Source organism: Carcharodon carcharias, chromosome 3, assembly GCF_017639515.1.
Source record: "Carcharodon carcharias isolate sCarCar2 chromosome 3, sCarCar2.pri, whole genome shotgun sequence".
Taxonomy (NCBI): Eukaryota; Metazoa; Chordata; class Chondrichthyes; order Lamniformes; family Lamnidae; genus Carcharodon; species Carcharodon carcharias.
The window spans coordinates 125,637,247-125,665,108 of record NC_054469.1 but is presented as its reverse complement, the minus strand read 5'-3'; the positions used below and the strand labels follow the sequence as shown (position 1 = coordinate 125,665,108).

The 27,862-nt window shown below is 43.0% G+C and overlaps 1 protein-coding gene across 3 annotated transcripts in view; it reads left to right on the top strand.

The window, feature by feature from the left end:
* The window catches only part of dgkb (diacylglycerol kinase, beta), a 975,484-nt gene that overhangs the window by 381,260 nt on the left and 566,362 nt on the right, over window positions 1–27,862 (top strand). For all 3 annotated transcript variants that reach the window (XM_041184471.1, XM_041184469.1, XM_041184470.1), the window contains 3 exons: window positions 14,087–14,172; window positions 17,990–18,079; window positions 24,153–24,313. In XM_041184471.1, the coding sequence (XP_041040405.1) occupies window positions 14,087–14,172; window positions 17,990–18,079; window positions 24,153–24,313 (337 nt within the window). The remainder of the gene's footprint in view (window positions 1–14,086; window positions 14,173–17,989; window positions 18,080–24,152; window positions 24,314–27,862) is intronic.

Sequence of the window (27,862 nt, the reverse complement as noted above, 5' to 3'; positions counted from 1 at the left end):
TATGAAATGTAAGACTATTCTTTAAGGCTGCATTACCTAATATAACTTGACCTGCAATATTTTGTGTAGAGATAAAATAAAAGTTGTTAGGAAGGAGCTTTTGTTTATTGACATGACATAATAGCCACCAACTTCTCCAAAGATTAAAATTACAGATTACAGATCTAACAGAAATTACATCCTGTAAAATTCTCATTTTAAGTGTTATAAGATGAATGAAAACCTCAATGTTTTTAAAAATATTCTCTTAATAAAATAATTATGGCACAATGTATTTTGTTGGTGCATCCTGTCGGCTTATAATATCATCAAGATCTACTTCTGTTTGCGTGTTTCTGAAAGACTGAAGTCACTTAAATCTGCGCAGAAACTTTTTTGTATCTTAGGAGTTGACATGTTTCATTACTGTTGAAGACAAATAGTGAAGAACAATCTTGTATGAATTATGCACTGTGCTGCTTGTTATGATACCCTGTGTTCCCAGCAGGGTGGGATGTGCAAGCTGATAAATCTTACCCTTACAGAAACATTACAAGACTCCAGTCAGCCTGAGGCAAGATTACCAGACACATCTGTTTCCTAATTCACAAACAACAGTATGATATCTTAAACGTCTGTCTTTCCATTCAACCATAGAGAGTCCTTCCTGTAAAACATAAACAAAACTACAGTGAACAAATGTACTTCTTCTGAACCTTGTATTCTGAAAAAATAAAAATAAGATAGGATGAACAAGTTGTCTAACAATTCTGGAAGAAAACATAAGCTCAACAACTTGCGCTTGTACAGCACTCTAAGGTAATAAGCCTCCCAAGGTGTTTCACAGAAGTAGATTGGACATAGCGCATGAGGAGAAGAGGAGCTGGAGCAGTGTCTGAAAGTGTGAGCAAGAAATTTTTGAGGATGTTTTTCATCACAGTGAAAGAGGTAACAAGGGACAGGGTATAGAGGGAGTATCAGAGTGTTGGACCCAGGCAGTTTAAGACTCTGCCATCAATAGTGAAATGGAAGAGGGTGCAAAGTGATGAAGGCCTGAGTTAGAAGAGTGACAGCTACATGTTGGCACATAGAGTTGCTGAGTGAAGATGAGGTGATTCTGTGGAAAGCTTTATTAAAAGCTTTTGAACTAAGTGGTTTAGGAGACAGGCAGTTAGTGGTGAGACAGGTGAGAAAGAAGAGTGGCACTTAGTGAAGAATGGGATGTGGGCAGTAGATTTTAGAAGAGCTCAAATGTTATTGAAGGGTGGAGCTAGAGAAGCCAGTGAGCAGAGCATTGCGGAAGTTAAGACTTGAAATGATGAAGCATGGATAAGAGAGCCAGTGGCCATGGAAGTGAGGGAAGGGCAAGGTTGTGAAACTGGAAATAGCTGCACACCATCAAGTTCATCCTGAGTTAGCAACTGAGGAGGCCAATGCAATCTGGGACTAGAGTACACAGGAGCTGCGCAGCATGGCATCGGCCTTGCTGACATGAAGTGAGTCCTGGTGATGCCCTGAATAGAGCTTGGAAATGCTCAATTCACAGGTGCAAAGGATTGGAAAGATGTGACACCAGTGGCCAGATTTTCAATAGCCAGTTAAGTAGATCGAGTCAGGAAATTTCCCAACTCAATGGACCTGGCTCAATTTAATGGCCCCTGTTACATCCAAGTTTCACTCCGGGAGGCAGGGCGTAATAGACTTGGACCCACCGATCCCAGAAGCTGATTGTAGGCAGTCATGGGGGTGAATGAGTTCCGCCTTGGTTCTTTGGGACATTATCTCAGTTGTCTTAGAAGCTGTTAGGCCCTCTAACCCTCACCCTTAACACCCCCTAAACCCAAACCAACTTATGCTCACATGCCACTTCATAGCCCCCATGGCAACTTACCTCATATCCTCAGGGCAGGCCTCAAGAGTCATGTGGAGATGAAAGAAAACTTGTAAAATATAAGCAAGTTCTCACTCATATACACTTGATACTAAAAAAAACCATTCCCATTCACAAAACTCATTTCAAGATTTTGAACCCCTTCAGGTGTTCAATCTATTATAAAATCAAATTTCTATTTGGTAACCAAATTAAAGACAGCTCATCTCTTTTAAAAGCCTCTAAACTATCAATCCAATATAAACTGAGCTGAGATACGTGCTTTTTCAGCATTTATGACACTTCCAAGCATTCATAGTGACCTCAGCTGTAATAACAGCCCTTGGGAAATGTCAACAAAGTACGATATTGAAACTGCAGGAACAGATGGTAAAGCTTCTTCATAACCTACACCAGATGGTCTGTCAAGCAAAGTAATCCAGCAGAGGGTATTTTTTAACTCTAATTGAGAGCTTCTGCCTATCCTTTTTTCTTGTTTAAAGGGAGGGGATTTAAAACACACTTCAGATCATATATGTAAACAGATCCTACCCACCATTCAGAAGTGTTTACTTGTGCTTCATAAATTTGTGACTCCCACACTGTAGGTTAAGACCCTTGGAAGATCAAAAACAAGGCCTGTTTGAAATCAGCACTAATTTCAAGTGCCCAGCTGAGTTATGGTTTCCTGCTTGTGTGATTAATGTCCTGCCGCCTTCCGCTTGCTGGTAAAAATAGGACCTGCCAAATGTGGCAGGACCTCCGGATCCAGGTCCTGGCGGCATTGTTAATGGTCTTTAGAGTCAACCCAACTCTGCAAAAATCAACACCAGGGGGAGAATTGTTTCCCCATCGGGGGTCTGAGCGGGAGCAGGTACGGGCAGGCACACAGCCGATCACTGCCTGTGATCAGCTGTGCGCCGCCATTTTATGTGGGCAGGCCAATTAAGGCCAGCCCAGCGTGATGCGTACCTGGAAATGCTGAGCGCTCCCTGTGCGGGCAGGGGGAGGAGGCTGAGTCGGGGCCTGTGCTCTTTTGCGCATGCGTGGGAAAGAGCGCAGAAATCTCCCTGAGGCCCAGAGCTGCCTCAGGGAGATTAGTTTGATTATGAAAAATTTAAATAAGGAGGAAAAAAATAATTCAGACATGTCCCCTCATGTGACAGTGTAACATGAGCTGAGACATGTCACTGAATTTTAATAAAAATTTTTATTCAATTTATAAACGCTTCATGAACCTCATCCCGCCCGTGGAAGAGGTTCCATGATAAATTCAAAGACCGCCTGGGCTCTCCACCTGCCCACCAACTTTAAATTTGGACGGACAGCCCAGACAATCAGCTTAATTAGATTATTAATGGCCTTAACAGGCCTTTGACAGTTTGGCAGGCAGACAGCCAACTCCGGTGTGCACCTGCCGAACTGAAAACCTGAATGATGCACGGTGACATCGGGATGCACGCCCGACCTCATCTTGCGTCATTTTAAGTGCCGGAGAGCGGGGCCCGCCCCACATGCCGACCTGAAGATTCAGGCCCAGGTCTCCTACTTTAAGTTGCTTGGAATATTTTGGGGTTTGCGCAAAGTGGGGAGGGCAGCAGGGCAGAGTGCTTCTGCCTACTGCAGCTAAAGGGAAGACATATTAATGAGATGGAAAGAATAAAAACAGCCCTTCTGCTTCATTTTGTCCCCAGTGTCAAAATGTCACTCCCTTAAGGGGCTTCCCAAAAAGTGGATCTAAGTCCTAATGTCTTTCTGCTCCCCAATTGGAGGATAGAAGAGTGGTAGACAGCACATTCCTGGAGACTGAAAAAGTCCTTTTTTCTCAGGGATCCAAAGAATGAGAAGCATTTGTCAAAAAAAGAGAATAAGTCTTCAGTTCTCTCTTTTTTAGAAAAAATGTCCCTTTCTCGAAGTTTCTCCAACATTAAGCTTAGCTTGGGTGATTTATTTCAACAACATTCTTTACCATCACCCACAAGTAGTCCCTGTTACTGTAGCAATATCACACTCCGATTTCTCTCACAAACATCTTTCAGAGTGAGAGTGATGTTTTGTGAACTTGCATCAATGCTTAACTCTAGGAAAGAAAGGAAACAAATATTCATTTTGCCTGAACTGGATTCAAACAAAGTTCTAAAGATGAGACAAAATGGCGCAAAAACATCTTCCCTAAAATGGAAATTTAAAAATTAAACCTTCAGTGAATTGAGCTATTGCCATAGATAGCTTTTCAGCTTCTCCATGGCTCAGCTGCATTTATTAATTCTCATCAAGTGACAAAGCATATCTGGTATCAAACTGAAAGAACCAGGCAAAGTTTGGAGTCTCAGATTAATCATTTATCATTCCTCTGGCCTTGTATTTGAACATGAAAATATCAAACCAGTTAATTGAAGGGCAGGAGAAATTGGAAAAAAATATACACTTATGTACATGTAGACATTCATGTATGCGCATTAGTACTTTTGCAGATGTGTGAAATAAATATTAAATATTTACAGCACTAACAGATCCATGGTATTTAGTGGTGCTTGAAGTGGTCATTTATTCCCCAAGATTTCACCACAGAAAATATTCTTAACATCACAGCTAGAAGTGATAGTAATGAGTGACAGGTCTCAGGAGTAGGTTTATTACGTTTCTATTACAAAATTCTTAAATTATTTGTACTATATTCAAAATAGATGCTTACTAATGCTTCAGCCTTGATATTTACAGGGAGGAAGCAGGGAAATGGTTGCAGGGTAGAAGTGCAAACCCACAAATCCCAAGAATGCGGAGGTCCTGCTGAATTTATTGGTGGGACCTCATTATCATTTTTAACTCTTTCCCATTTCAGAGTTTTTGGCCTATAATTGTAACACTCCCCTTTAAGTGTACCTACCCTTTTTTAAAAAAATTGCATTTATTTGCAGTTGTCTCTTCCCATTTCTCATGGGTAGCCTACATCAATCTAAATCTGCTATGTTAATAAGCTGACCTGAGAAAATTGGGTGTAAGTGCCCCATTTCCATTACAACATAAATAACAGTGTTATGACACAGCAGATGGTAAATGCTGAGCTGCCACAACTGTTTTGCAAGTTGTATTTTTATTTCAAAATGTGTGCCTTGAATTCAGTAATAATAAGACCACTGAGTCTTAGAGGTGTTTTTACAAAACTAAGTTAAACATTTAATTAATAAAATAAATGATTTTAAGCACATACATAGGTCTACAAATTAGTAACATGATAACTCCTAAATCGCCTAATTAATCTAGCTCCCAGTTATACCTCCGTTAAGACAACAGTAAAACAATATAGATTTCAACAGATCCAGGCAAAGCACACAATACCCTGGAGATTGATATTTAAAATGAATTCTCTTAGCTTCGGTCCCTGGAGATAGCAGCTTGGTATATAGAGGCTGGAGGCTTTTCACACTTGTTGGATCTTAGAATTCCTTCTTTCCTTACACATAGCCTCATCTCCTTTACATATTTGTCTCCTTTTTCAGTGTAAATACCATTGTTCCAATATGTCTTTGCAACTTTACTTTTTCCACAATATAAATCTTTCATAGCACTGATGTTATCATTAACCTTTGGGAAAAATAAATACACTGTTTGGCTTAGCCTCTGTTGGCTAGGTGTAACACCTTACCATCTCTTTGAAATTTATGACTCTGGGTTATCTAAAAATATAAATGTTCTTCACACCTCACATTCTAAAACTTCAGCCATGCTTATGTATTTAGCATTTCAAATGTAGCTTCTCTTCTGATACATAAGAGCACCCAGACCAGCTGTCTGCAATTCACTTAAAACCCAACATGCACACCTACGCACACAAACTAATCCAAACCCTAGGATTAACCTATCATTGCAACAAATCACAATAATATTATGAAAATTATTATATCTTCATAACAAACAGCAATATCATAAAATCGAAATTTATGCGACAACAATGTGAAGTGCAGTTTATTTTAGCAGGTCAGGCCCTGGGATCCCTGATGCAACTGTTTAAAGTGAGTGAATAGAACACCATGGCCAGAACTTTGTTCACAGTTGGAAAAATTACAAAGGGACCTTATTTGAATAAATATTACATTTAAATGAGATCCATATGTGTCAGCAGCATGGCCACATTCTTGGTCTAGGAAAGTAGTTGCACTATGACTTCTCAACACCCACTGCCAGTGAACCTATAAATATTGTGCTGAATCATCCAGTATCAGGCCTATATGGCAGATAGAGGCCTAATTGTGATAAATAAATTGCTATCTTCATGCTATCCTCAACTGGTTTGCCATCTTATTATTCTTTATAGTTCTTAAGTCATAAACAAAAGGCGAAGGTAGTCACCATTTGACCAGTTATGGAGAAAGAAGCACTGCATTGTAACCCCAGCTGATGTTATGACTGGACAAGTCAGGTCCCAAGGTAGAACCTGGCTTGATAGATCCTAACTTTATTTTTTATTTTGATACACGGAGGGTGCTGAACTAGGCTACTGAACAGTGGCCTAGTGGTATTGCCACTGGACTGGTAATTCAGAGACCCAGGATAATTCTTTGGGGACCCAGGTTCAAATTCCACCATGGCAGATGATGAATTTAATAAACATCTGGAATTTTAAAAATTTATAATCATGAAACCATTGCTGATTGTCGTAAAAAAAAAACATCTGGTTCACTAATTTCCTTTAGGGAAGTAAATCTGCTGTCCTTACCTGGTCTGACCTACATGTGATCTCCAGATCCACAGCAATGTGGTTGACTCTTAAATGCCCTCTGAACAAGGGCAGTTAGGGATGGGCAATAAATGATGGTTCCAGCGATGCCCAAATCCCATGAATGAATAAAAAAAAGAGTCACAGGAGTCAGCTGTTGAATTTTTAACAAAAGAATAAAACATTTATTAAACGGGAAAAATGAACTTAATTACAATACTCCTTCACCCATAAATATACTTTTACAGATATATACAGATTTGTAAGGATGACACACATTACAAAAGCTATTGGTAGATGCAGGAAGGATGTTCTTGATGGTGGGGCAGTTGAGAACCAGGGGTCACAGACTGAGGATATGGGGTAGACCATTTAGGAATGAGATGAGGAGAAATTTCTTCAGCCAGAGAGTGGTGAGCCTGTGGAATTCATTACCACAGAAAGTAGTTGAGACCAAAACATTGTATGTTTTCAAGAAGGAGTTAGATATAGCTCTTAGGGCAAAAGGGATCAAAGGGTAATGGGGAGAAAGCGGGAGCAGGCTATTGAGTTGGATGTTCAGCCATGATCATAATGAATGGCAGAGCAGGCTTGAAGGGCTGAATGGCCTACTCCTTCTCCTAGTTTCTATGTTTCTATCTTATACTCTGATGTTCACAGTAAGTACAGTCCATGAAAACCAATAGGCGACCTGTGGCCAGACACACCACACTCTGAAACCAAGTGACAGATGCCACCACAAACAGATGCAATGGATCTCTCATCAACTCCCCACAGACTCTTGTCACACTGTGAGCCAACTGGTCTCGCTAAACTCTGTCTTTCATGTGAGGGTTTCCAATCCCCACTCTAAAGGCATCAAAGGGTATGGGGAGAGAATGGGAGTATGGCGTTGAGATAGAGGATCAGCAATGATCATATTGAATGGCGGAACAAGCTCGAAGGGCCGAATGACCTATTCCTATTTTTCTATGTTTCTCTCGAAGAACTTGCTTTGGAATCTTCTCTCGAAGGACACCTTCTCTCAGATGCCTTCCAAAGGGGTCCAACTCTAGGGTTTCAAACTTTCCTTGCAATGTTCCTCTACCCTGGATTGTCACATGCATTCAAGCTTTCTTCCACACACTCACTCTCACTGACTCAGCCGTGCCAACAGAACACTGCTGCTTCACATGCACATAGTAAAGAGTTACAGACCTTTGGCTGTCCCCTTGGACCTTCTGGCTTCTCGCAAACCTATGTTGCTTTAATTCTGTATCTTGCAGTTTTATCCTTTTAAGCTTGGAGCCTATCTTAGGTCCTCGATCTTAACTCCTCTTAACAGGACTTTTTCCAGGTTCCTGTCCTTGTCCTTTGACTGAACAGTCCTCTAGGGACCTTTCCTGTTCCAACTTGTGGTTTTGGGGACCTTCTTCTTTGGTTTCTGTAACCTGCCCCTTGCAGTTTCCTCTCCTGTCCAGCTTCTTTGGAATCCTGGCTTCAACTGGACTAAAATGCTTTTCTGGTTTTCTCTGTCTCTGTGGATGTTGTCTTTGTTTTAACTTCCCTTCAAGCGTCATAAAATCGCATTAGAATGCAAGAAACAAAGCTTTAGACCAGCTCTCTATACTCTAAAATGAAACTAGATCCTAGAAGTAGATCTGCAGTAAGGTGGTTCACTCTTTAACGCCCTTTGTAATGGCCTAGCAATCAATTAAGTTGTATCAAACCACTAAAAAGTCAATAAAATGAAATGAAACTGGAAGGGCCACCAGCATCGATCTACGCACCAGAAACGACAATAGCAAACCCAGCCCTGTTGATCCTGCAAAGTCCTCTTACTAACACCTGGGGGCTTGTGCCAAATTGGGAGAGCCATCTCACAGACTCATCAAACAACAGCCTGACATAGTCATCCTCACGGAATCATACCTTACAGATCCTGTCCCAGATACCACCATCACCATCCCTGGGTATGTCCTGTCTCACTGGCAGGTCAGACCCAACAGAGGTGGCAGCACAGTGGCATACGGTCAAGAGGGAATTGCCCTGGGTGTCCTCAACATCGGCTCTGGCCTCCGTGAAGTTTCCTGGCATCTGGTCGTAGATGGGCGAGGAAACCTCCTGCTGATTAACATGTACTGCCCCCCTCAGCTGATGAATCAGTGCTCCTACATGTTGAACACCACTTGGAGGAAGGACTGAGGGTGGAAAGGACACAGAATGTACTCTAGGTGAGGGACTTCAATGCCTATCACCAAGTGTGCCTCGGTTTCACCATTCCAGATTAAGCTGGCCGAGTCCTAAAGAACATAGGTGCTAGACTAGGTCTGCGGCAGGCAGTGAGGGAACAAACATACTTGACCTCATCTTCATCAACCTGCCTGTCTGCATCTATCCATTACGGAATGGGTGGGAGTGACCATCGCACAGCTGTTGTGGAGTCGAAGTTCCGCCTTCACATTGAGGAGACCCTCCACCGTGTTGTGTGGCACTGCCACTGTGTTAAATGGGATAGATTTCGAACAGTTCTAGCAACTCGAGTCTGGACATCCATGAGGCACTGTGGGCCATCAGCAGCAGCCCTACTCTATCATTACCATCAAGCCAGGGGATCAACCGTGGTTCAATGAAGAGTGTGGGAGGGTATGCCAGGGGCAGCAACAGGTTCCTGGAAAAGAGGATTATTCTCTTTCACGCTGAGAGGCATCCTGTCAACCAGAGATATCATTCAAAGTTTAGATGAGAGAAGCTAAGTGGTGAATTTAGTCTCCATATCCATGGCTGTGGTTGCAGACGCTCAAGAAATGTTCCAGATCAATGAAAGTGATCATGATTTGAATATCCACTCTTTTCCCAATTGTAGTGCATCACCTGATGGTGAATGACAGCAAGAATTAACTCTGCTTTTGGCGATGCTTCACCGAGGTAGAATTAAATGTTCTGAGGGTCTCTTCCAGTTGATTGACTTGTGATGCCATGTTGTAAAAAATGTAAAGGCTGCTTGGCCTATTCGCCCACCCACCAACTGAATGGTTGAGTGAGCTACAAAAAATGCAATTAATTACCTGCTTGAGGGCTTTAATATGCCTCTTAATTGTTGACAGGTGCGCTGCCGCCTCTTGCAAGCCCCCGCCGACCGAAAGATCATGAGAGTGCACGATGACATTGGGATGCTCACCATGCACTATTTCACTCCCGTTTGGATTGGGTGGGCACACGCCCATGGGATGTAAAATTCTGCCCTATGGAAAATTTCGGAAGTTGCAACTTTTGAAGTCTGTAAAGACTTTCACTGAGACTTGCTAAGTAACACAATAGGAATATGGACATAGGCAGTCATCAAAGACAAAAAAAAACTTATGTAAAGACTGTTCAAATTATTTCTGGAGAGCACAGCAGGAAGAAAACGTGATTCAAATAAAAGCAGTTCAGAGGACTACTTTTAACTTTACTTAACCCTAATGTTACAGTCAATACCTGTTCACTTCTAGCTATTTGGAGTGCTTTTAGTCTCCTTACTGCCCCAGTTTGGCTGAGAATGAGATTATTGGTTTTATCTCCTTCCCAATTAATGTTGAAGGTAGAACCTGCCTGATTTCCCTGTGAGGGTGGGTAGGACAAAGTGGGGTAAATGGGAAGGTGTTTGAAAGAGTTCCTGGCTAGAACTCATATATGAAACAAATAAGGCCTTCAAGAATATATTAAAATTGGGGCTATACAATGTCTTTAAATTCTTTATGGGGCCTATGCTATTCTCTAATCTATTTTCTGATTAGGTTCATGTGGAGCATAAATATTGGCATAACCTGTTGGGCCATATAGCCTGTTTATATGCTATATACTCTATGTAATTCTATGATTAATGCCACTTCCTCCTGCCATGCACAAACCATGAAAGGTACAAGTTCTGAGGTGGCCATTATTCAAAGTGGATATTTTTCCTATCATAGCTTGTGTACTTTTTGACTTATAGATTTAAAACATACTTGCAATTATAAGCTCTGAACTGTAAAGGAGCTTCAAGACATTGCTTGATGGGGATCCTTCAAGGATTCCCATTCTGAAAGGAAGGGGAGGAGACCCTGGAAGGTGGCAGAGGCAGGGAATTTTAGGGCTGTAGTGACCTTGACTTGCAACAGACATCACTTAGCTTGCTGTTAACAATTGGTTGCAGGTCTTCTTGCAGGATGTGACTGAACACTGCCACTGTCTGCCTGGAGAATTGAAGTGCTGTTGTGCACTGCTCCTAGAACTGCAGGAAGTTGCAAAGGACACTTTCTTCCAATTTGACCTCCCTTCAGCTGCAAAGCTCCATGCCCCGAATGGAGTTGAAGCAGTATAACTGTAAGGATTCCTCTACTGAAATGGGCCATTGTTGTATCTGTGTGCATTCAGGTTTTGTCAATATTAAAGTCACCCAAGTTATCAAGCCTGTTGCTTTGTTAACTGTTGACCCTGCAAATTCTGTGGATGCTGCCCAATATTTTCATCTGAAAAATAACTAAGCGGTAAAAGTTCATCCTTTGTGCTGCAGTCAAACAGCTTTGTGTATATTGGAAATATGGACGAATGTTCAGCAATGCAACTCTGCCCCAAGACTTGGAAATTTTCTGCTAAATGTTTCAAACCTGCCTATTTCTTCTAAAATTCCCATCTTCAGGGATTGATGTTTCCATTGTTTCTAATGAATCAAAAACTATTCTTCTTCATGCATTTCTCTAAGCCACCTGCTTCTATGGAAAATAAACAAAGCACAACACAGTTGATTTTAAAACTTAAAGTAAGCTTTGTATCGGTTGACAGTTATCCATTTCATTACAAGAACCTTAGTCATGTCCACTTGTGCTATTTGTTAGGTCAGTCACCAATTCTCCCTTGTTCAGAACGGACCATCTAAGAATGTTTCTGTTTCAATGAGGAAATTTCAAGCAGAATTTGGGAGTAGCCAGGTTCCAAAATTGTTTTTTACTTTGCAGGGCAAATTTTTCCAATTGCAGTTTAAATTTCTTAACTTCAAAAATAATTGAAATAAAAATCAAAGGTAAATAATTTGTAGCAACAGATGGAACAATTACAGCATAACACCACTAATTTGAACCGGTTGGAAATGAACACAGTTCTACTAGCAATTTGTTCTGACTAGCGATTCATCACTCAAGATTTGATATATGGATACTGATTGCTGTATAGAAGATGAAGGAATAGCATGAGTAACCATTTAAGTTTTAAATCCAAAGAGAGAATTACCATTGAAGTGCAGTATTATAAATTTTAACTTGGAAGCATGATTTTTGAGCTGGAATGTTTTTCTTGCTGAACCATCAGTCATCGGAGCAGTTACACTCCCAATATTTGTTGTTCATTGTTCAAATGTATTGACCGAATCTGTGGACTAGGATTCCTAAGTTCCAAAGAATCTGTGGAGGGTTGAAAATGGTGGCCGGGACCCATTCTAAGACTCCCGACCACATTCCCAGGGATTCCAAATTTTCAACGGGCTTTTTAAGGGTTCAGTCTTGTTCAGCTCGCCAGCCCACAATCTGCATTCCTGACTTGGTCAGCTCCACTGCAGGGATAGGCAATTGTCCTAGTCCTCTGCAATATTCATTGAGTCAGGCCAGCTTTCCAAAGAGTCATGGTTCACAGCACCTCAGAGGTGTCATGAATCATAGTTTGCATGAGGGAATCTTTTGAAAGCTAAGTTCAAAAGGTCCTCTTCATGCTCCCCCATGCCAAAGTAAGCTCCCCAACCAAATCCTATAGTCCTTCAGGCTCCCATTCCAAGCTATGGCACTTCTATGTCCATTCACCCTCTTTATATTGTATGGAAGCAATGAAGCCCATAGTGACAATAGGATGTGCAAAGAAAAGCTTTAAAAAGTCATTCATTAATTTTCACTTTTGTAAAAAAAAACTCCTTTTGGTCCAATAAAAGTGTCAATCATCCATTCCTTTTAAAGTATCAATAACTGAAACTGAAAGCATTTGAAATCTCTTTATCTTGTGTAAGTCTACATTGTGCAATTGATAGCATAGATCTGAACTATCACTCAAACAATGTTTTCCCTGGGACTCAGGTGTTTCAGTGCTCAAATGAATGTCTGGGCTCTGAGCCAATGATGCATAATGAGGCTTGGGGGCATACCTTGGCATGGGTGGCCATAGTAGTTGATTGAAAAGGTGCATAATTTGACATGGGGATGTGATGAGCCAAAGGTGTTGGTTAGGACATACCTCGGCATGGGGGAGCGTGAGGGGGCAGAGGGTTTGGTTTGGGGGGCATGAGGTGGCATGGGGAATGTATGGGTGATGAGGAGGTGTGAAGGCTGAGGGCTAGAGGGCCTTTCTGTTTTTATTATAACTGAGGATGAAGTCACAGAACACTGAGGCAGGCCTTTTAAACAGCCTGCCTCTGCATCCGGCAGCCTCTGTGGCTCCCTGTGGACTCCTTCCCAGGTTTGTTGGCCCGACTGCAGTCCCCCCACCCCCCCCATCCCCCCAACCCCCCCACAATGAAAATCCCATCCTTCTTGGTACTTTCTCCTAAGGCGGGTGGGCCAAGCCAGGAATTTTCTTGTTTCCTGCTACCCTCCTCTAGGCTTAAAATCCAGCTCTAGGTATCAGGACTGCTAATCAGTTTAAGTCTCAATTTCAATCGGGTAAATTCTGTTGAAAAATGGAAATATATCTTAAATGATAAATTTCTCAATGCATTGGGGGAGGAAGAGTTTCCAGGTGTGCAGAACCATAAATGCTAAAAAGGGTGAGCAGGTTAAAAAAAAATCCATTTCAAAGACAAATTGGATTTAAGGGTTTCTGTTGAGAGGAATCGAATACAAAAGCAAAGACAGAAATAATTAGACTGCAACTGGAGCATGGTGTGCAGCTTTGTGCTACTCACTGCAGGAGGAATTTTATAGCCCTAGAGATATTTGTTTGAATGAGGAGACTGAGTCACAAGGAAAGGCTAATTCTGTGAAATCAAGAAGATTGAGGGGGGGGGGGGGGGTTTGATGGTCGTCTTCAAAATAATAGAAGTAATAGAATGATAGCTGAGGTGAAGGCGGGTTATTTCCATTGTTGTGTAAATTGAAGGTGCAAGATTTTAATCTTACGAAGAGCTTTAGTTACATCAAAGGACAGATTGAGAAAAGCTACTTCATGCAAAGATTTATTGAAACCTGAAATGCTCTGCTACGGGTTATGATTGATGGCAAATTGATTCCAGCTTTAAAAAGATACTGACTAATTAATTAATGAGGAAAGATTTCAAAGAGAATAGGGAGAAGGCAGGAAAATGGGAATAGTTTGGGGAAATATCAGGAAAGCAGAACAGTGTAACATCAGCCCCTTGTGATTTAAATTCATCAGAGGCAAGAAGTGTTGAATGGCTTTCCACCTGCGTGAAGATTTCTCCGTTTCTACAGTGATATATCATTCAGTGGAGGAAAGATGTACAAAATTGTGAACCCACAAATTGAAAGGAGAAATTCCTTTAAAAATGGCTTCTCACAAACCAAATCAATGTCTTTTTTCAGGTTAAATTTTTTCCGAGATGTTCCAGACTTTAGAATTCTGGCTTGTGGTGGCGATGGAACAGTAGGATGGATTCTAGATTGCATAGGTAAGGCTTTTAGCTTCCATGGGCTTCACAAATACACCCAAAGCAATGGATGAGTGTTAGAAACCTGAAATAAAACAGAACGTTCCCAAGTTAATGTCAAGTCAGTCAGTAATGGAAAGCAAAAAATGTATTAATGCCAAGTCCTTGGATCAAGGCTCTCACATGAATTTTTTTTCTTTTCTTTCAATGGGCTTACTGCTGTGCATTTCCTGTTTCTATTTCAGGAAAGTGGATGGTCTGGGATGCAGAAAATTACAAATGGGGAGATATGTTAAAAGGCTATAGTAATTCAAGTAAAGAGATTAAGCAGTTTTATTCAATAAAACAAACAGGGAGGTTCTTTCAGCCCTGCCTCATGGCCAGCATGATTTTTTAATTAATGTTTTAATGTAAATAATATCTAAATTTCACCCCTCCCCACTCCACCCCTCCAACACCTTATATGAGCTTTACATTGGAATTGGTATCTCACATTTTTGACACATTTGCAGTTTTTCATACTGTATTTTTGTTTGTTTTTTGCATTTTATTTAAGCATATGAGTTTCTCAGAAACTGGGAAATAAATTACGTGGTTCAGCACAGTTGAAGAATATTCCACCAAAAGCAAGTGCATTCTTATTGAGCTTTCCTAATGCTGTGTTATAAATATTAAGCAAAACTGTTCCAGGGTGTCTTGGTGATGATGCAAGTAAAACATCAAAACAAACAAGTTAGATATCACTAATACAGTCGAACCACAATCCACTAAGCCAAGGGTAAGGCAGCCAAGCTTCATTCAGAACCCCAACACTGAAAGAGCCAGATGCTCCACAACAGAAAAGTATTATAAATGCAACTATGGCTAGAATTTTCCGGCTCCGTTGACATCGGGTGTCATTGCAGGCCGGGATGGGGGGGGGGGGGGGGGGGGGGGGGGGGGCGTGTTGGTGGGGGTGGCGGTGGGGAAGGTTATTATATTCTAATACCAGTTTGCGATCGTCCGCATCACCTGTCAATGGCGCTCCACATTTCCACCCGCCACACGTCAGGAGCCTAATATTAACACTTTAGCAGTTTAGCATCTCGTTATAAGTCGTGCTCTCTGGATCAGTCGGGCATGTTGGCATGATTGCATGCCAACATGCTTCACAACTTACATAAGCTGAGTGAGCTGCACTTTGCTCGGGACTTTGAGGCCTGTTTGCCTACCTTGCTTCGGCCAGCACTCACGGTCATCAGCGCCAGGCTTCACAGGCAGCACCACATCACTTTTAGGGGGGCTCACAGGCAGGTCTCTACCTACCAGACCAGCCATAAGATGGAGGGGGGTGGCTTTTCAATGGCTGCAGAGCTAGGTTTTGCTTGGGGAAGGGGGAGAAGTGGCCTCAGGCAAGGGAAGAGTCTGCAGGGGAAGGGGGAGTTTCCAAGGGTGTGTGTGGGATCACACATTGATCTGTGCAAATGGCCTCAAAATGGGAGGAGCTGAGGGGGGCAGTCTCCAGATGCAATGAGGCCAGATGGTGATGTGAGGGTGTGTGTGAGAGAGTGAATGGTGATGCCTCTTGAGCTGGCAGTGAGTGAGATGCCAGAGAATGTGTGAAGGCCTTGCGAGTGTGTGAGTTTAGAATGATAAGGTGGTTGCCTTATCCTGGAATTCATCCGTTTTCTCCACTAGATGACCAACCTCTTCTGTGCAACATTGGCACTGACCACCTCTGCCACCACCTCCCGAGTCGGAGTGGTGAGACTGATGGGCCTCCTGCGGCCAGAGCGGGGGTATAGGAAATTGCGGCAGGCCTTCCCAGTGTTCAGACGGTATCCCAGGGATGTATCACTGAATTGGGGGGCTGCACTCTTCTTGGCTTTTGGGGCCATGTCTTCACTGGATCAGCCCTGGGCTAGAAACATAGAGAAGTGTGCATTAGCTGCAATTTAAACATGGCGCCCTGCATGAGGAAGCAGTGAGGGTAATGATGTGACAGGCAAATCTGAGGCCAGCGAGACAGTATGTTTCCTGTGGCTGCATAATTAATGGAAATGGGACGATATGGCACGAAAACCTACCATTGCAGCCGACGGGTAAAACAACCTTTTTCCCACCCGTTACCACACTTTGTGCAGATTTGTTTGAGGGAATTCATGCATAAACAATTGTACTTTTTGTAGAATTGATTTACTCTTCCAACTAAAAGGAAATAAAGTGCAAGCACAACTATTAATTTTTGTGGAGTTCTCTCCGTGGCTCAGTAAGTCTATCGTAGAGAGTAAGTAAGTGATGTAGACTGAAAGAGACCCAGGTTTGATCCAAAGTCTGTGCCAAGTTTACAGACCTCAGCTGAAGTAGCGCAAGAACGTTACAATTGGCCTCAGCACTCCTGTACTAAGGGGAGCAAAATTAGACTGACAGCTATGCAGCCATGAATCCTATCCAGCAACTCCCGGTGGAGAAGCCTGTTTGTAGGAATTGGGTAGCAATAGAATATGGTTTAACTATCTCTTTGCAGCTGAATAGCCTGCCAACATTCAAGTTTCAGGCTCAAGCATGCAGATCAGAAAAGGTGAAATGGTACCCACAGAAACATACCCCAGTGTGAAGTGGCAAAAGGGAGAAATTTGCTTAATTTTTGTAGCCTTAGCAGTTTGCAGAGTCTGGCCACACCCAGCACTAGACCACCCACTGGCTGGGCTTTGCCCTAGAATTGGGAAGCAGCTAGAGCTAAACAGCTGGGGGTAAGGGAGCAAGAGGACTTTGCTACATACCTTTGTGATTTTTATTTTGGGAGTGCTTCCAGACTGGTGGAGGATGTATGCGCAAGCCCTTCTGCTCAGATTGTTGAACCCATTTCCCCAGTGCAGATGCTCCATGGGTGAAGTCAGAGGAAAATGATTGGGGAGGACAAGAATGCTCCAACCCAGCTTATTTGCGTTCCTACACAGGGAGTCAGAACTCTGGGGAGATCTTATGGGACAGGGATCTGGCACAACAGATTTACACTAGTTTCCCTTTTGCTGCACCTGAGCACTAAAGAGAAATTCTAACCCCCTAACATGACTTGATTAAATCAACACCCCTCCCATAAAATTTCATGTGAGCTTTGATTTTAGAATTAGTCGTCCCCTGAAACCACCCTATACCAACTGTTTTGTGTAAGTACTTGTACTGATGCAAATGACTATATAATATTAGATCAATTATCACAAGTTAATTGAGGGCATGGCTTCTCACTCATCACTCACATCTGATTCTATCTGCTAAAGCACTGCAGTAATCAAGAGGAGCAGAAAACAGTCTATATCAATTCATCATTTATTTTTTTGATAACTTTTTTGTTTCATTTGGACACAGCTGGGGTTTATCCTAGCGGGGTTCTTTTCTAATACAGGATTTGCCACAAAAATTATTTAGCTTGTGCTTCGGTATTGGGTTACACGACCTGCCGTTACTTTAATTGGACAGTATCTACAATTTTGGAAGTTAACAGGCTACTGAGATTGCAAAATAACTTCTTTAGGGATGGACTGTATCTCTTTTATACCAGGAATATTGGCAGACTATTGCAGGCAATAAACTTCCTGGCATCAAATACCAATCACGAATTATATTTCACGAATTATATTTCAGTGCCGCTTCCAAATAGCAAAATTTTTCCCAGGATAACAGTAGGTATACAAATAACAGAGGAACTGCACTTTATTTTCCCTTTTAAATCATTAAACTTGTTTTTGGAAGATTCATTTTACTGGCCTTCACTTTTATAGAATGTCAAAGGTTGTGACATGGGGCAGCTGAGTTCAGTTAAAAAATATGCATTGTAAAATGTTTACTTATTTCACAGACAAAGCAAATTTGCTTCAACATCCTCCAGTGGCAGTCCTTCCACTTGGAACTGGCAATGATTTGGCAAGATGTCTTAGATCAGGAGGAGGTAAGGAAAGAAACTCTCATTTGCAAGCTTTTTGACAATTGGTATGTATCTTGGGGTAGAGCATCCACTAGGTTACACCATTCTCCCAAGATCAGCCAAACTAACACAAAAGATTGTGAAATTTCAAGTGTAAGTTTAGTTTACACAATTCAACATTCTGCAATCTTTTGTGCTAGTTTAACTATATTCTGCATCCACAAAACATGCCATGCCTCCCTCCCCTCCTCTGATCAAATTAATCACCATGACATGTTTCATTATTTATACTAGTTTGGAAGCCTTCAAAGAAGGTTTTTAAAATTAAGCTTTCTTTTAGGCGCAAGGACACTCATAGACATCTTTGAAAAACTCTAAAATATTTTATTCACTAAGAAACTGACTACTCTACACAATGGAAGGAGCAAACAATTCTGTCTTGGTTATTTGAAAAGTCATTTTTAGTTACTTAAAGTCAGGTTATAGTGAGCCAGAAGTTCTTATTAAAGATACTTACTTTTTGTGCTCCACTCTTGGCCATCATGGCGATAAAGGCGGAGGAGCTACAACCTCAGAGGAAAACGACTGGCTGGTGCGAGGTGAAGGGAGAATCCTCTGGGAAGAGGATTTGTGTTCCCTTCAACATGAGGAAGGCAGTGGGAAAACCCCTTATGCTTCCCTTCTCGCTAGTCAAATATGGTCAGTGCAAGCGATTCATATCGAGACAACAGCATGAATGGAGTTGGTACCACTTGTGCCAATGCCTCACGCTGTATGGACATCCATAAACTACAGGTTAAGACCAGCTTAACCAGAATTCCAACAACAAGGTCATCTACTGTGCAATGACCTGAACATTTGGAAGACCAGAGATGCATATGTCACTCGGCATGGCACTTATACTTTGATGACTTTTTGTGACAAACTGTATTTCAGTTTTATTAATAAAACTGTCCCTGGTTAACACTCTTAAATATATAAAGGAATATTTATGAATGCAAGAAAAAAAGAATATGTACTAAAACATTGTGTGATTGACTTGGTCCTTGGACTATTTTACATTTCTGACTATGCAGGTAGGTTGAGAGGAAACCTGAACGTAAAATCAGTTTGGAAAGCTAGTGCAATTTTGAGCTCAATTTGTACCCAGATTGCCACTTGTGTCCAAATCAGAAGTTCCATCCCACTATGTTTATAAATGATCTTGTGTAAAATTCTGCAGCCACATGCAGGACAACTAGTCAAGTCAAACACACACCAACATTCTCCCAGTGTAATAGTCACTGTTGCTCTATGGTTTTGATTATGATGTGGGAGCTGGCAGATCCCAGTGCGAGCCGCAGTGACCACATCTGCAGCAAGTGTTGGTTGCTGGAGGAACACCGGCTCAGAATTGATGAGCTGGAGTCCGAGCTCTGGACACTGTGGCACATCCGGGAGGGGGAGAGTTACCTGGATGCTTTGCTTCAGGAGGCGGTCACACCTGGTAGATTAAGTACCTCAAATTCGGTCAGTGGTCAGTGTCAGCAGGGTGTGACTGCAAGTGAGGCAGGTAGAGGGATCCTGTGTTCAGGAACAGAGGAGCCTCAGTTCTTGACCTTGTCCAACAGGTACGAGGTACTTGCTCCGTGTGTGGATGAGGAACAGGACTGTAAGGAGGATGAGCCAGCTGACCACGGCACCATGGCACAGGAGGCCATTCAAGAGGAGGGAGCAAAAAGCCAAATGGTAGCTGTAGGGGAGTTTATAATTAGGGGAATTGATAGCTTCCTTTGTAAGCAGGATCGAGAGTCCCGCATGGTATGTTGCCTGCCTCGTGCCTGGGTGAGGGACATCTCTGACCGGCTTGAAAGTATATTGGAGAGGGAGGGGGAGGATCCAGCTGTTGTGGTCCACGTCGGGACAAATAACATAGGTAAGACTAGGAAAGAGGACCTGTTTGGGGATTATCAGGAACTAGGAAATAAATTAAAGAACAGGTCCTCAAGGGTTATAATCTCCGGATTACTACCTGAGCCACATGCAAATTGGCATAGGGACGCATGTATAAGGGAAGTAAACACGTGGCTAAAGGAGTGGTGCGGGAAAGAGGGGTTCCATTTCATTGGGCACTGGCATCAGTATTGGAACAGGAGGGATCTGTACCATTGGGACGGTCTCCACCTGAACCGATCTGGGACCAATGTTCTAGCGAAAAGAGTAAATAGGGTGGTCAACAGAATTTTAAACCAGAATGTTGAGGGGGAGGGGGAGGCGGGGAGGGTAAAACTCCAAGAAGTATGACTAATGGGAAACAAAGCAGCAGGTTAGCGTGTGGGAGGGTGGATTCAACTTCATGGAAAATTATGAAAAAACTGAAAAAAAAGGAGAGCCCAGGAGAGGCTATTAAAGTCTCCAGAACACAAAATAGGACAGAGTGTTTGGAAAGGGCTAAGAATTTAACTTCAAGCACATCAGATAAAGAAACGATAATGAGAAAGGGGACGGGAAATACAGGACTGAAGGTGTATCTGAATGCACACAGCATACGAAATACGGTAAATGAGCTTGTGGTGCAGATTGAAATTGGCAGGTATGATGTGGTGGGCATCACAGAGACATGGCTGCAAGAGGATCAGGAATGGGAGCTAAATATCCAAGGATATACATCCAATCGAAAAGATAGGCAGGTTGGCAGAGGGGGTGAGGTTGCTTTTATAGTAACAAATGAAAATCAATTGATAGTAAGCAACGACATAGGGTCAAATGATGTAGAGTCTTTGTGGGTAGAGTTGAGGAACCGCAAAGATACCAAAACCATAATGGGAGTTATGTACAAGCCTCCGAACAGTAGTCAGGATGTGGGGCACAAGATATACCAGGAGATAGAAAAGGCATGTAAGAAAGGCAAGGTTACAGTCATCATGGGGGATTTCAATATGCAGGTAGACTGGGAAAATCAGGTTGGTAGTGGATCCCAAGAAAAGGAATTTGTGGAATGTCTACGAGATGGCTTTTTGGAGCAGCTTGTGGTGCAGCCCACTAGGGAACAGACAATTCTAGATTTAGTGATGTGTAATGAGGCAGATTTGATGAGAGAGCTTAAGGTGAAGGAACCCTTAGGAGGAAGTGACCATAATATGATAGAATTTACCATGCAATTTGAGAGGAAAAAGCTGGAATCAGATGTAACGGTATTACAGTTGAATAAGGCCAACTACAGAGGCATGAGGGAGGAGCTGGCCAGAATTGACTGGGAGATGAGCCTAGCAGGAAAGACAGTGGAACAGCAAAGGCAGGAGTTTCTGGTAGTAATTTGGGAGACACAGCAAAAATTCATCCCTAGGAAGAAGAAGCATACTAAAGGAAGGACGAGGCAACCATGGCTGACAAGGGAAGTCAGGGACAGCATAAAAGCTAAAGAGAAAGCACACAATGTGGCGAAGAACAGTGGGAAACCAGGGGATTGGGAAGCCTACAAAGACCAACAGAGGACAACTAAAAAAGAAATAAGGAAGGAAAAGATTAAATATGAGGGTAAACTAGCCAGTAATATAAAAGAAGATTGCAAGAGTTTTTTTTAGATATATAAAGGGTAAGAGAGAAGCAAAAGTGGACATTGGGCCACTGGAAAATGACGCTGGAGAAGTAGTAGTGGGGAACAAAGAAATAGCAGAGGAACTGAATAGGTACTTTGCGTCAGTCTTCACGGTGGAAGACACGAGTAACATCTCCAAAGTTCAAGAGAGTTGGGGAGCAGAGGTGAGTATGGTGGCCATTACCAAGGAGAAGGTGCTAGGAAAACTGAAAGGTCTGAAGATGGATAAATCACCTGGACCAGATGGATTACACCCCAGAGTTCTGAAGGAGATAGCTGAAGATATAGTGGAGGTATTAGTGGTGATCTTTAAGGAATCACTGTAATCAGGGAGGGTCCCAGAGGACTGGAAAATCGCTAATGTCACCCTCCTGTTTAAGAAGAGAGTGAGGCAAAAGACCAGAAATTACAGGCCGATTAGCCTGACCTCAGTCGTTGGTAAGATTTTAGAGTCCATTATTAAGGATGAGATTTCAGAATAACTGGAAGTGCATGGTAAAATAGGGCAAAGTCAGCATGGTTTCACCAAGGGGAGGTCATGCCTGACAAATCTGTTAGAATTCTTTGAGGAGGTAATGAGTAGGTTAGACAAAGGAGAGCCAAGTGATGTTATCTACTTGGACTTCCAGAAGGCCTTTGACAAAGTGCCACATAGGAGGCTGCTCAGTAAGATAAGAGCCCCTGGTGTTAGAGGCAAGGTACTAGCATGGATAGAAGATTGGCTGTCTGGCAGGAGGCAGAGAGTGGGGATAAGGGGTCCTTCTCAGGATGATGGCCGGTGACTAGTGGAGTTCAGGGGTCAGTGTTGGAACCACAACTTTTCACTTTATACATTAATGATCTAGATGAAGAAACTGAGGGCATCCTGGCTAAGTTTGCAGATGATACAAAGATAGGTGGAGGGACAGGTGGTATTGAGGAGGTGGGGAGGCTGCAGAAGGATTTGTAAAGGTTAGGAGAACGGGCAAAGAAGTGGCAGATGGAATACAACATGGGGAAGTGTGAGGTCATGCACTTTGGTAGGAAGAATAGAGGCATAGACTAATTTCTAAATGGGCAGAGAATTCAGAAATCTGGAGTGCAAAGGGACTTGGAAGTCCTAGTCCAGGATTCTCTTTAGATTAACTTGCAGGTTGAGTCGGTAGTTAGGAAGGCAAATGCAATGTTGGCATTTATTTCGAGAGGACTGGAATATAAAAGCAGGGATGTGCTGCTGAGGTTTTATAAGGCTCTGGTCAGACCACATTTAGAATATTGTGAACAATTTTGGACCCCGTATTGTCAGGAAGGATGTGCTGGCCCTGGAGAGGGTCCAGAGGAGGTTCACGAGAATGGTCCCAGGGATGAAAGGGTTAACATATGAGAAATGTTTGAGGGCTCTGGGTCTATACTCGATGGAGTTTAGAAGGATGAGGGGGGATCTGATTGAAACTTGCAGAATACCGAAAGGCCTGGATAGAGTGGACGTGGGGAAGATGTTTCCATTAGTAGGAGAGACTAGGACCCGAGGGCACAGCCTCAGAGTAAAAGGAAGACCTTTTAGAACAGAGATGAGGAGAAAATTCTTTAAGCAGAGAGTGGTGAATCTTTGGAATTCATTGCCACAGAAGGCTGTGGAGGCCAGGTCATTAAGTGTATTTAAGACCGAGATAGATCGGTTCTTGATTGGTAAGGGGATCAAAGGTTACAGGAAGAAGGCGGGAGAATGGGGTTGAGAAACTTATCAGCCATGATTGAATGGCGGAGCAGACTCGATGAGCTGAATGGCCTAATTTCTGCTCCTATGTTTTATGGTCTTATGGTCTTTTCCCATGTTTGCTGAATGAGTTCTTTGCTGTATTCAGAGCAGAATTCTAAAAACTCATGTTAGCTGGGCACCCCTTAGAATGGAAAACACCTGGGAAGTTGTTATCTTGGGCAGCAGAGAACTGTCTCTTAATATTATAATATGTTATAAAGCCAATTTTTAAAGAAAATATTGTGGAATTTCTTCCTCTTAGCCTTGTACCTTTAGCATTTTGAAACCATCTTTTCCACCATCTTCCCTGCTTACAAACAGTTACATTAAGACAATAATGACAATAGTAATTGGGAGCACCTGGCATGGAGCCGTACTTGCCGTGAGCACAGGCTGGCTAATCATGGACTGATTTTCTACCTATTAATTTCTTGTCCCTGCCGCTGTTTGCTGGATGCACTTGACCACTGATGTTTGCTCAATGATACAGAGAATGCAGAGTGCAGTTCCAGCTCTGATCTCAGTTACTGTGACCGGATGGCTTAATGATTTCTAAAGCTATTTTGTAACCCAGCCTAGCTTGTGATTATTTTGTTAACCAAAATATTGACAGCACTGAAGAATGTAGAATAGAACCAGCTATATTTAGACCTGAGAATGAGCTCTCCAAATGTTAATTTTTAACCCATTATCTGCCTTTTAATTGTATATAACGATGTCATTAACTTGCCATCAACAAACTTTTACACCAATTTGACCAACTATTTTTGTTTCCCTGTAAGGTTATGAAGGGGAGAGTCTGATGAAGATCATTAAAGACATTGAGAACTGCACAGTGGTCATGCTGGATAGATGGAAAGTTGAAGTGATTCCTCATGACAAAGAGGAAAAGGGGGACCCTGTGCCTTACACTATTATCAACAATTACTTCTCTATAGGAGTGGTAAGTCTATTTGAGATAGTACTACCCGAGTGGACAATTTTTAAATAGGGTTGCAGCTTGCTTATTGCTGCTACAATTTACGTTGTTTAACTGTAATTCTCAGGGGTTTCAATATAGCTGAAGGGCACCTCTGAGGAGAGACTGGAGTTACATTTTATATTCAAGAGTATATTAACCCCACTAGAATTGAAGAAAAATATATTTTCACATTTAGGACTTTATCCCTTGTGAGCACTACAGAACTTGTTATGGGGAAGATGCACTTGGCATTTTATAGTTAGATTTTGTGGAGAATGGTGAGTCATTATATTTTGTGAAACCCCCTGCCATTTTGTTTGCCACAGTGAAAGCCTGCCTTTCCTGTATTTTCTGTGAGCTCCAGTATTAAATCCAATTTTCTGTTAGGTCCTGGACTATTTTCATCCCAGTGATTAAAAAGTAAATGCAACAACTCACAGTCAGGCAATACTTAAGTTTCGGGGTTTAGATAATAAATAAACTAAGTCCGAACCATTTTGATTTAAGTACTGCTTGTAATCCACTGCCATCAACCCAGCATCCCAGCATTCAACTGGATCATGAACTTGTGTTAAAGCACAGTTGTGCCGTTACTTTTCCTGAAGTAAAAATTCAGGTTCTTACTGAATTCACTGTTACTATTTTATTATTCTGGCATCAACATTGCTCATGGTACTATGAAATATCGCCAGTGCTTTGACTGCTTATGATGTTTTGCAAATGAGGTATCCAATTCCGGGTCCTAGTTATGCACAGGACAGAAACTATGTTGGGTTCCAGAAAGTGAAAATGATCCACTTTAATGAACAGATGTAAAAATCTCTTTCATGAACATGTCACTTTCTTAAAGCAACTCTAACCAGCTACTTTCCAAATTTAAGTCCCTGGCCTTTTCTCAGCTAGATCATCTAATCTGGGATGGCAGCAATAAAACTATAATTGACCTTACACTCCAAGCAAAGACCAATTGACCATTGCCTTGTTCCTTCAGGAGGTTTGTAGATGTTGGGTGAGAACAGGAACACACTTGGCAGAGATGCCTCGTGAAGAAGTAATTTACCAGCACCTCCTCCCAAAGGTCGCGGGTGACTAATGATCACTTTGGCAAGTTATTGAAAAAATGACTTGCACCCATGGACTAGTTGTAGAAGCAGTTAACCATGTCAAGAAAGTTAGGAATTGGGAATAGAGGAAGTGGAAAAGAAAGTCATTCTTTCTTCAATCTCACCTCTCTTTTTAGCATTTATTTAGTTAAATCCCTAGACCATGCTACTTTCAGTTGTAATGCCATTATAGTTTTCTTTATTTTGCACTTGAAGATGAAACACCACTTTGTACTGTCTATGTGACTGTTCTTATAGGGAGAGTGGGGGTGGGTGGGGTGTGGAGGAAATGTTCTGAATGGCATATATATGGTGCTCATGCCCAAATAACTCTATCTTTCATTAGATTATGGACGGAATCATCCCAGATTTGCAGTAAGTGCGGAAGCAGGCAGGAAAAAGAATGTTTTACCCACCGGCCACAATGGCGGCTTCTCAGGCCGTATTGTCCCAATCCCGCCGCATTAATTATGCATTCACGGGATACACGCTGTTTCAATGGCGGGCAGGCTCTCATTTGTCTGCCATGCCAGGCGCCACGCACACACCTCTGTGTTTCCAGTGCAGGATTGCTGCACAGAAGACATGGTTCAGCCCCTAGGTTTAATGATGCATCCCTCGAGTGCGTTTTGGAAGGAGTGAAGGCCCACCATGATGTCCTCTATCCCCACTCTGGCCGCAGGATGGGCAGCAATATTACCAACCTGGCTTGGGAAGTGGTGGCAGCGGTGGTCAGCACCAATGCCCTGCAAAAGAGGACAGCCAAGCAGTGCCACAAGAGGATGAATGATGATCTCTGCTCTGCCAGGGTAAGTCACACTTTTCATTACTCTCAACTCACACACTCACAAACCCATCACACATCCACAGGAATCTCACACCTCAAGGGACAACACCACTAACTCTCACACACAACCTCACATTTCCATCAGGTTCATATCCTCTGGAGCTCACGTCCTCATCCTGTCCATGTCTACACTCACCACACAAATGTTCTATGCAATGCCATGTTTCCTGCTCACACTCTCCATCTGTTTTCATGCAGGAGAAGCCTGCTCATATCAGTAGGGAGAAGTCCTAGACCAGGCGTGGAGTGGCCCACATTAGGCCCCTCACTCACTTTGACCAGTGTGCCATCATGCTGACTGGTGAGGATGTGGACCGTGCCTGCAGTGACGGTGAGGTCAGTGGTAAACACCCACCTGAGGACCCTGCACCATATCATCCCTCTCTCAACGCAAATTTGAGTGCTCCCTCTCTCCTGCTTTGACTCTGCATCCATGCACTAATTATCTCTACTTTGGTTCACAGGAGCTCTGCCAAGCGATCAACACCCTCAGCCAGCCAGGCCCTCAGCTCATCTCAACACTTACCCACACCCTCCACCAGTGCAGAAACACACACCTCGGTGGGACCTAGATCTAGAGCAGGCTCGGGTTCACAATCTGGTGGTCACCGCACGGACATGTGTCCGCAGCAGGAGGAGGCAGGTTCGGTCGAACTCCCAGGCACTTGACGACTGCTGGGGAAGAAGCATCTGTGAGGTTCGGTTGGCCTTCCAACTCATCCTGGGGATTCTGCAGAACGCGTGGGAACATCACACGGAGTTGTAGGAAGCCCTCAACAGTGTGGCATTTGAGTCGGAGGAGTGCGTCTGCCTGCTTTCTGATGAAATGGTGCCCACATATACGCATATGGAGGCCTCCATGGGAAGGATGGCAGACACCATGGAGACCCTGGTCCAGCAGAACACGGAGATGTGTGCAGACCTCGTGGGAGTCATGGATAAGTTCCTGCAGTGGCGACATGAGAGGGAAACGGGCAGCTCAACGTCCCCTCAGTTGCTCCTTCCCCTCAAAGAGTCAGGCTGGGGGCCCCGGACACTCAGGGGGAGGAAGAGTGACAGCTGGATGCCTCTGGGTCATCCACTCAGGAATCTGAGGCTGTCCTCTCCCTCCAAGTCTCCTTTTCCTGTGACCTCCTCAACCTTGTCCTCTGTCACCGCAGGGGCAGCTGGCCCACAGGAGGACAGCCAGAGCAACCCTTGGTAGTGAGCCAAGGCCTCTGGTCCCCAGGGGATCCACGCCAAAAGTATCAAAGGCAACAGGGCCAACCACTGCACAGACAGTCTCCACCCCTGCTGTGGATGTCAGGGCAGCACCTAGAAGTCTAAGGCATTCAAAGGTTAGAAATTCTGATCACAGTTGGTTGCACGGGTGAACACATTTTGTCACTCTACAATCTGAAAATATACTCACTTTTACTGAATAATGTGTAATGATGTCTTTCAGGTTCATTTACAGCCTTCGTGAGTCCTCCCACTGCATCCGCCGCCCCGCCCCTCCCCCACTTCTCACTAGCAGTTCAGATGTGTGTGTGTGTGTGTGTGTGTGTGTGTGCGCGTGCGTTCGTGTGTGTGCAGGCAGGG